This window comes from Gobius niger (genome assembly GCF_951799975.1).
Source record: "Gobius niger genome assembly, chromosome: 13".
NCBI lineage: Eukaryota > Metazoa > Chordata > Actinopteri > Gobiiformes > Gobiidae > Gobius > Gobius niger.
Window position 1 is genome coordinate 20,624,632 of NC_136864.1, and position 10,852 is coordinate 20,635,483.

Consider the following 10,852-nt stretch of genomic DNA (forward strand, 5'->3'; position numbering starts at 1 on the left):
CTACATCTTAAACCTCATTATTGCTCTAAATCAGTTAGTATGTTGTTTGCTTTAAAACCAGAGACAAAAGCTAGGGTTTAAAAACTTTATTTTATAGTTTTGTTGCTGAAGAGAAACATGTGGGGCACTCATGGCTAGCCCATCCATTGAGGCAGAGTAGCTGCTGTTGGAGTAGTTGGGGAAGTCATTTGAAACCACCATTTTTGTCCAAACCAAGGCACCTGTCCTGATTGGGTAGGTACAACTGGCCCTTCTGGGAGGTGCCAATGCGGGTGCTGCCAATGTGGGTGCTGCCCATGTGGGAAGTGCCCATGCGGGTGCTGCCACTGCCAGTAATTGGCTGGGTCTTGTGGGGAAGTAGTCGGGGCAGCTTGACTTGGATAGGGGAACATTTTATGCATATAATACAAATACTCCCAGTAATTTGAGGGTATTTGAGGGACTGGGTCTTGTGGGGAAGGGGTAGTAGTTTGGGCCAGTTGATGCCAGTGAGAAAAGTAATACGGCCAGAGACCTTTGTGAAAATGAGGGACTGGATCTTGTGGGGGAGTAGCTGGAGTTGAGAACAGCGTGGGCCATTGGTACATAAAAGGATGCTGGAGTAGACCTTGAGGAATTTGAGGGGCTGCAGTTGTAGGTGCCTTAGGCATGCCTGGAAACCATGGGAAGAATGGGGAAATGGTTGATGACCCATCGTCAGGTTTGGGGCACTTGAGCGTCACTGGAATGCCATTCCAATGGAGGGGAAGATTGTAGTTTCCATCCTGGAAAAGAAAAAAAAGCAGTTTACATTTTTTATAAAACGTGAATAAAAACCTCAAGCAATTTTACCTCTGTTACAATATTGCAGCCGTCATAGGGGACCTGCATAACAAGGCCAGAGGGACTTCTTTGCACGTGGTAGCCACAGGCAGAAGGCACATGGGACAAAGGAAGATGAGGGTCTAAAGCAGAGAACAGATTTTTAACATTGCTACATACAAAAATACGATGTTCACTGGGCTTGTAACACACTTACATTGGTTCAGTCCAAAGTGCCTCACCGGTGCTCCAACTGCTCTGAATCTCATGTGGTTGTGTCCACACAGCAGTGAAGGTGACATGTGCTTAAATTGGTGTTCTTTGGCGCCCATATCAAATACATGTCCTTTGGGCAATCCTAAATTATTGTGAAAAAAGTAAGTGGCACAAAACGTGACATTAGTCCAAGAAAATGTAATTTACATTTTTTTTTTTTACCTGGGAAGTCAGCTTGATAAGCGGTATTATCCTCCACTGAAGCATTTTTAAGGCCTTTCCCAAACACAATGACTCCTGGTCGAAAGCCAGTCACTGTGTCCGTTGCTTTTTCTTGTCCATTCTGTCCAGCAGTTGTTTTCTTCAAGGGAGAGGTCTCTGTTTGCGTCAAGTGAAACACAAGTAAAACTGCAACCAAATAAATGTTTGTTGACTGGGTTCGTCGTTTCCACAACATTTTGTCTCACGTAGCATAGGACTCATGGAATCACTGAATGTCCCGTGGAGATTATTATAGGTGACACATGTGCTGCCAGCCAATCAGCAACTAGCTAATCTAATCAAGGGAGATTGGTTACACCTGCTAAGGTCAGAGTTCACTTTTTTTTTGCTTTTTAAATATATTATTTTATTTGCTTTCAGATCATGAACCTCTGCTGCCCTCTTCATAAATACAAGCTTTAATACAAGCATTAATAAATCCATTTGGTTCATTTTAAGAGTTGCATCCATCCAAACACCCCCCTCCACTGCAAAATAATAATAAATCAGACCCAGATTTTGTAGCCGAGATACGGAACATGTCTTTTCTTCACTGATGGAGCTCTTTTTTGGCCCTGTGGTAACAGAAAGAACAATTTATATAAAACTGATGTGAGAAAACAAAAGGGCCATATCTGGTGAACCAGTTGGAAAAAAAATAAAAAAAATAGGAAAACCACAAGTTAGCACTTTACTTTGAGCCAATGGGAATACAGCAAGTTCGAGGGAACTCGAGGGACTGGGTCTTGTGGGGAAGCGATAGTAGATTAGACCGGTTGCTGGTGATGCCAGTGGATAAAGTAATACGGCCAGAGACCCTTGTGAAAATGAGGGTCTGGATCTTGTGGGGGAGTAGCTGGAGTTGAGAACAGTGAAGGCCAATGGTATTTAAGAATATGCTGGAGTAGGCCTAGAGGAATTTGAGGGGCTGCAGTTGTAGGTTCCTGACGCAATCCTGGAAAACATGGGAAGAGCAGGGCCGGAGCAACGGTTGTTAGCCTATCGTCAGGTTTGGGGCACTTGAGGGTCACTGGAATTCTATTCCAATTGAACGGAAGATTGTAGTTTTCCATACTAAAAGAAGAAATGTCCATTTCGAGAATATAAAAAGACAAGACAAATAAACGTTTAGAAATAACAAATTGACCTGTATTACAATATTGCAGCCATCATAGGGGACATGTAAAACCAGGCGAAGGGGACTTCCCTCGATGGTGTAGCCACAGTCAGTTGGCAGATGGGACAAAGGCAGAGAAGGGCCTACAAGAGACAAACAGGAATTGACTGGACTATCAACTATGAAAGGTGCAGTGTGTCTATAACAGTTATGTTGAATCAGAGCAAAGTGCTTCACTCCTACCGCTCTGAATCTCAGGTGGTCATTTCCACACTGAAGTGAAGGAGACAACCCAGCTTCCCTAAGATATTATTCAGCATTAATTGAGTATGGTAAGTAAGTAAGTTATTAGCCAGAGAGGTCAGCGTGATAAACGCGGTGATCCTCCACTGAAGCAATTTTTAGGCTTTTTCCAAACACAATGACTCCTGTCCGAAGGTTAGTTGCTGGAAGCTGAGTCGCGTCTTTCCATCCATCCCATCTTTCAGTTTTACTGCTCTCTGTGTGTGCCCTCCCACTTCCTGCTTTGGCCTCTTATACATATATACTTAATATTATTTTTTGGTTTGTTTTTTCTTCCGTACAAATGTTCAGTTGTTGAGATAAGTTGGGTTGTTTTTCTTATTGTTCTTCAAATGGCCTGAAATTTGGCAAGAAGGTTGGTCTCTGCATGAAGAAGAAAAAATGGTCCATTCTCTTTTGCGTTAATACACTTTATTGTGTTTTTGATTATGCCTCTAATTGAGGCCTAAATACTTGCAGCGCATATAATGAAACACCTCATGCTTGACTGATTTTATTTCAAACACTGAAACATTCACTTTACTGCCATCTTGTGGAGAACTGCTGTCACGTGTTAGAAATGAGAAAGAATGAAATAAAAATAAACATGCGTTTCCCTGCCAACCACAACTTATGTCACAGACAAGGTAAGGTAAGGTTGCATTTTTTATTTAGATAATGAACCCAAGCACATTTTGCAATCTACATACAATAATTATTATTCAGCCTCCAGCTAACTACTTTAGATTCCTAAATGGACAGAAAGCTAAAGGCTGATTGTATCAATATTATAAATTATTTAGGCCTGCTTGTTCTTAACAGCATAACCGGTTTTGTGGCCATGGGAATTTAACCTTAGATAAACACTGAATTACCAGGGTTACAGACAACACTTGATGAGTTTCTTTTGGCTGCAACTGTGAACAACATTTTACAAAGAATTCTGCAGTGGAAAGCTGGACTGGACCCTATGTAAGTACAGTAGCCTACATATTTTGTGTATCTGATGTGATGAGATTATATCACCCAATCCCTTTTTTTTGTTTTTGTTTTTAATAAAGGCAACAATGGATAGCAATCTCCAGGACGCAATTTCCCTTCTTTATCTCATAAAAGTAGGATAAATGCTTATATTAACTCTCACAAGGGTTTTTAATTCTAAAGGTTATGATGACTGCTTTCAGAGTGTCAAATTGAAACCAGAGAACTCTCAGTCCCAGCTACTTGTTAAGCTGCCGAGTCACTTTGCCAGAGCTGCAGGAATTTTGAAGTACATGCGAGAATCTACAGACCATGGGCTGACATTTGACCCAGAGGTGCTTCGATCATGAGCTATGTAATGTAGGGAACTGAGGACATACAAAAAAACAACACTATTTTTGTATTTTCAAGTCTGAAGCCCCATCACAATACCAAATTAAATGTGAATACTGTGGACAAGAAGTGTCACCTTCGCTGGATGAAATATGCTTGCATGGTTCCAAGGTAAGGGGTTACAATAAAGTAACTCTAGGCTACAACCTATTGCCTCTTTGTTTACCTTCTAGGCAGCGTCATTGTTTTGCTGCGAGCAATGGGAACATCTGTACAGGCTGTTGCTGAAGATGAGAAACGTGTGGGAGGGGAAAACAGAAGATATTCCAACAGCAAATGACAGTAGTGCAAGCAGAAATCTGGTTTATAGAAAGAAAAAGGAGAAATTGAGCATGTTTCTGTTGGACGCTACAAAAGAGTAAGATTTGAAGAAAAAAGAAATGTTTAAACAATTCTGGCAATCCCACAGTATATACTATTTAACAGCTATCTGATGAAACCTTGTAGGCTATAATAATTCTGTTCATAGGGATAAATCTGAACCAAGACTGTTTGAGGATTTTTTGATTGAAATGCCTGTACATGACACTAGTAGGTGCTATATTATTACAGACAGACCAATCTAAATGTTGTAAGCGTTTGAATAAATTATCACAACCTCTTTCTGTGCTGTACTTAGGCGCCATAGCTTCAAATGTGATCAGCTTCCGTCTATCCTGTCCTCCAACTGGAAGCTGGGTAAAGCTTCCTGGAAACGAGCATGAAAGACAGGCAAATGTTTTAGATACAAACTTGACAAAGGTGAAAGATGACATTTCTCTCTCCATTTGTCACCACGAGCCTCTTGATTTTGGCTTATGTCATCATCAGGTAGGTTACATCTATGAATGAATGCTTCTACAAATACAGTACATGACATGGCTTTTCCAAAATCTGATGTTTTGTCACGTTACAGGATGGTGGCGACTTTGTCTTGAAGTATTACCCCGATGGTTTCAAATTCCTTCTAGGACTTGATGATGGCTCGGCCCAAGTTTTGTATGCCAAACTAACCAATGTTTCTAAATTGTGACTAAAATGCTGAATGCAGCACTTCATATCACTGACATGACACATCCCACAGCTATCCCTCAGGAGTCTTGGCCATCCTTGTCACAGTCACCACTGGTGGAAGAGTCTGCATCGTTTATGATGACGCCCCAGGTCAGCCGATGAGAGCTCTATTCCAGTCAGATGGCAAAGGCACCTGTTACCATCCCAATGGAAACATATGGTACAGAAAGGAATCCTCTTTTCCGGACTATAACTCACACTTTTTGTCATAGTTTGGCTTGGGGTGCGACTTAAATATCAAAATATATAATCCCAGAATGTGGATTTTCACACTGGTAGCCACTAGAGGGCGCGCTAGGCTTGTGTACCAGTAACTGCTACTCCTGTACCACTGAAGATTTAAAAACTGGTAATCGAGCAGCGGAAAGTTTGAAGTGAATCAGAAACTTGGAGGGACTGGCGAAAAGCAGAGGTTACTCTTACTGCAATGATGAAAACTAAAAAAGTTAATCGCGGGACAAAAGCTAGATGGCCACAGCTAGAGGAATTAATTCACAAATGGGTGCTTGCAAAATGTGCTGCCGGAAGAGGCTTGCCAACAAAGCAGTTACGCTTCCATGCCCAGGTAGCTGCCAAGGCTGGTGTGACTTATACTCTGGAGCGACATGTTTTTTTCTTCTTCATTTTGCATTTTTTGGCTGGTGCGACTTACAGTCTGGAAAATAGGGTATATCGTTATAGGGCAAATGGATGATTACCACTTCCTGTAACAGGCTGATCGTCAATCAACACGGGGGCCAGTGTTTAGATCCAGAAGGCGCCAGAGTGCGCAAGTGGACGTGGCACAAATTGGAATCCACTCCTCTCAGACCAATTTTTCTGTCTATGAACAAATGTATTGGCATTCGAGTACTTGGAAAGCAACAGATATTTGTGTCCTTTCTGGCAAATAGCAAACAGGCTAAATTCAACGTGGGGGTTTGGTGCCATACGGTAAATTCTGCACAGAAAGTTGACTGTGAATATTCTTGCACTAGTTTTTGATGTACCATTTTGTGTGTTGTGCATCGAAGGGCGACTGCAAGGAAGTCAAAATTCCTCCGAGACTTGCAAAAGATGAACTAATAGCGCTGGCATCCAGAGTCAAGACCAAACTGCTCATTCAAAGATTTCACCGGTACATGTGCACAGCCTCTCTTCCCAAGCTGTCCAATGCTGCGCTTGCCCCTCACCTCCAACTCCTGGCTCAGAAACTGTTAAAAGCTGGTAAGAGAGTCAAAATGAGTGAGGAAGACCGTGACTTTCTCCATAACTGCCTTCAGGAATGCCTTTGAGTACAGCGTTGACATTGGTTTGCAGTTTCAATAAGACGAAATGACGTTTTACTTGATGTAGAATGCAAAAATAAGCTATGTTGCTGCTTCTATAAACCCATGATTATTATGAATTGCACAACACATTTATGTAATCCTACACTAATAGGACTTAACCTGACCTAAACTTAATCTAGACTAGAACAAGACCAATCATGGCATCTTGCACAAGACTTTGTGCTACATTTAGACTCTAGCCATTTCTGATATGTCACAGACTAGACAGTGTTGTTATACACAATTACATAATTCAAGTATATATATCAAACTAACATGCATTTAGGTGTGTTACTGCCATCCTGTCTGCCAGCCTTTCAGCCTATTTCTGTCTAATCTCTTTTGTCTTGACTAATTAAAATCAACGCAGAGGCTCTAATCTTCCTAACATTACGTTGGCCAAATGGTCAAAGGAAGCACAGCCAGATAGAGACTAGTTAAACCAGTCAATGTAAGTTTATTATATAGTTTTATTATCCATCATAGCTTTCATCAAGTTATGTCAATATAAAAAATATTTAGAAATTAACATGAGACTCCTCAATTATAGATTTCACAACATTGACAAACTCTACATGTTTTGTTAAAGCTACGTAATAGATTAATAAACTTAAGATTCTACATATGGCTCAGTGGCACAAATGACAACAGTTTTATTCATTCTGATCAAATTTTATGCAAAAGGTTAAAGACTGCTAAGACTCGTTATTAAATATCTGTATGAGACCAATGATGTCGTGGATGAAAACTGCATGGAAGTCAATCGTTTTACAAGGGAATGAGTGGCACAGGGATCCCTCTGGCGTTAGTGGAAGGATATCTAACAGAGCACAGTGAGTGGTGATGGGGACATCCAGTCGGCGCTAACAGTCGAGCTGCCTTCAGCGCAGACCTTCATAAACATCACCTCACAGCCCATTGAGAATCCCTCCTCAAAACCTGGTGGAGAACGGATGATTAGAACATATACTTTTATTGAAGGAGAAATTAGGACTGCCCAATATCACAACAAAATAGTGATAATTGTTAATATTATTGACCTTTTTACGATACTGTATTTTTTGGTTGTGTTATCAAAAAGTGATTTGACGATATATAGTGACTCCTTACATATGTGCATTTTATCACCTAATACACTGATAATGGGAATATATTGCGCAGCCCTGGCAGGAATACTAGAAGAAGCTTTCTTACTAAGAGGGGCTTGCAGCCAGCTAGCAGAGTGAGGTTAAGAATGATGGTGAGGTCTTGTGTCCATGGGAACGTTCATCTTCATCTCGTTGTCAAGGATTTGCACGAGCTGCTGCATTGAGGGCAGGTGGCCCGACTCCAGTTTGGACCACACAGGAACATCTATAAAAAGGGAAAAAATCTAATTTAGCAAGCTACAAACTGCTAGAATCGTGTTATGTGTGTATCAGTGAGCACTGGCTTCTATTCAACCTCACCATTTAATGTAATTTCAAATGCTCCTGTAGACATCAACTGGTTTTCTATCATATTGCTAAAGAAGAACACCATCATACAAGCATATATCTGGAAGAAAGCAACATAAAGATTTCAGTTAATTCTTTGGATAATTAGCCAAGTACCTTTGCACTTTAGACAGAGTTAAAGAGATTAAAGGGCACTGAAGTTAACAAGTAACAACCTGCAGTCAAAAAGAACACATCTTATTCACAGCTTTAATTTCTTAGGCACAAAAGAAAGACCAAGCAAATCCTTCACACTCTTATTGTACACAGGGATTTTGCACCACAACAAACAACAAACCAAGAGAGTGAGCAAGTGCTAATGAACCCCCACGGGCTTCAACTGTTGCTACGGGTATTCATGTATTCATTTTGCCCCAAGACAACTGTACGTACCTTGTTTGTCTGACCCCACTCCCAAATGCCTGGTGCCGGCATCCCAAGAAGAGCAAATGGATCCCTGCCAATGATGATCATTCCAATCACCAGCAGTTTGAACATGGACAAGAAGGAGGCAAAGTGCCTGTAAAAACAATACAGGATCCAGATTGATTATATTTGAAAAAGTTTTCAAAATGCTGCACGCAACAGACGGGGAATGACTGTCTAGTCTACGAAATCAACACCATATGTTGAAAATTAACAACTGAGTCATGGCGCTTCAAGCAACTGTAATATGTGACTAAATCACTCAAGGGAACAGGTCTGTAGTGCATCAATGAGGTCTTCAGAGTATGAGACTATGCAAGATCACATGTTAAGGTCACCGCAAGGTTAAATATTTAAGAAGAGCTTTAAAACCTCTAAAGACTGAGAGACTGCAAATACAGCAAAAAGTACAATGTCTAAATCTTAGTCAGATCTCAGTCATTTTGCATTATCAATCGTGTTTTTTGTTTCTTGCGATACCTCACCCAAAATTGCCATGATGATGATGATGATGACGACTTGGCTATATGTGCAGTGCTGCCCAAACAACAATAGCAAATATGACGAGGTAGTCATTTCTTACCGGTAGAGGGGAATAGGAAGATAATTCTCTCCTTCAATGCGGATGTCTGGGTACCGCTGGTATAATGCCTGCGTGTACTCCTCAAACACCCGCTTGTACCCTCAGGAAATGCTGCATGAAAGAAAAAAAAAGACATCAGTTTAGCATTATTTGGAAAATAAACTCGGGAAGCTCCACAGCACACTCAAGAAAATGAGATCATCACCCTGACTGCTGGCTTGACATTTGGGAAACTGTGCTACCTACTTCTCCACAGGTTAGTCAAGATACATTACAAAATCCAACCGTTTACTAGTGAGGGTTTACCTGCAAATAACAGCTGTACATGTTTTGGCTGTTCACTTAACTGGTTGTTTTATCAAATCAGGCCAACGATAAGCAAAAATAAAGATACATAATGACAAATTATCCGCTACATTAAGATTGCAGAAACGAGTCAACATGAGCATTAGCCTGACTTAGCTTTAACTGCGAGCCCTTGGATTTTAAGCTTTCCAACAAGATTGACAACTAAGGACCAACTAGACATGTACTTAAAAGTAGCTCAATACGAGCTCACAGAGACAATGATCGATTCGCATCTGTTGTTCCTATAATATGTTCTTTTGATCGTATATTTATTGCGCACAGTTTGTTAGCCGCTAGCTTCCGGCGATTACAGGCCTGTCATGTTGTTAGCTGAAGTGGAGACAGCCTGCAATGACTCGCCAGGATTAGCTTCTGCTTACCAAATTTGAAACTTGAGAAGAGGGCCCGTGGCGAACTGCATCTTCATCTTTTTCACGCCACTGTTGTCTCCAGAGGTTGCATTGTACAACAAGCAGAACCCCAACAAAAGGAGCGAAAAACGCAACCACTTCGCCGCCATTTGTTCCGGGTTTGTGAGTCGAACAGGTTCCTCCCTGCTTTCTGTCAAAGCCGAGTGGTTACCAGCTCCACAGCGCCCTCTAGTGCGCAGGACCTGCATAGCATTTTAACTCTGCCATCGCTTTATCACATGGATGTTATCTTTTAATTGACTTATTAGCTTTATCAGTCCATGAGTTTCATTTATCCGATATAATTTGCTTACTCGCTTAATTTTTTTTATTTTTATTCCTATTATTGCTACTACCGGTACTTTAAAATTGTGTTATATTTGTTCCAGCTTTAAAAAATGTAATGTTTGTTTTAAATATTACTGTTTCAAAAATGTAGCTTAGTTACACTACTTTGAGTTACCTTCGGCAAAATATAAACTAAAAATAGTAATAATGCCACCGAGCAAAAGTGCAGTCAAAGATTTCCTTTTCCTTATTTTTATTTATTTATTTATTTGATAGGGACAGTGCATATCAATGAACAGTTGCACATAAGCACTGTAAATATGCCAGATTATAGCAGGGATGCTTATTTCCATCTGTAGTCCCTAGGCAGGCAGCACATACACAATTTACAATTTACAAAATGTGACAACAAATCACTATGGTTGCAATGCAATAACAACTAAAAGTGTTCACAGGCCTGGTTTTCCTTTAGCTACTGTTTAAAACGTGCTTTAAAAGTGTCCAGAGTTGGAGTCTCTCTTACTGATAAAGGGAGACTATTCCAGTACTTGGTGCCTTTGACAGAGCACAGTTTGTCCAAAGGAGGTTCTCCTGTGTGGAACCTCACAGTCTCCTTGAGCTGATGCCCTGCTGCCCATCCCATTTACAGACTTTGGTTTGATGAAATCCTGTAATGCAGGCGGAGCAAGTCCATGCAATACTTTGTATACAAGGCAACCATATTTAATATTAATGAAATTATCAAAATTTAGTAAATGATTCTTCTAAGACAGTGCAGTCCTTCACTTTCCACATTCTCTCATGTTTTGTTTCAACATTTGCTAGACTGCAGATCTTTACACCAGTGTCCATCTTGAATTGGTGCATTTGATTTGGGGGAAGTTTAGCATTTCAACAAAAAACATTGA

The 10,852-nt window shown here is 40.6% G+C and overlaps 1 protein-coding gene across 1 annotated transcript; it reads right to left on the reverse strand.

Moving 5' to 3' along the window:
* Nucleotides 1-6,907: 6,907 nt before the first annotated feature.
* selenot1a (selenoprotein T, 1a) lies at nucleotides 6,908-9,795 on the reverse strand. The gene is made up of 6 exons (XM_079569023.1): nucleotides 9,627-9,795; nucleotides 8,899-9,009; nucleotides 8,283-8,409; nucleotides 7,863-7,950; nucleotides 7,609-7,767; nucleotides 6,908-7,353 (listed from the first exon to the last, which is right to left on the reverse strand). The coding sequence occupies exons 1-5, from the start codon at nucleotides 9,764-9,766 to the stop codon at nucleotides 7,643-7,645; spliced, it is 591 nt and encodes a 196-aa protein (XP_079425149.1). The 5' UTR covers nucleotides 9,767-9,795; the 3' UTR covers nucleotides 6,908-7,353; nucleotides 7,609-7,642.
* Nucleotides 9,796-10,852: the final 1,057 nt, after the last annotated feature.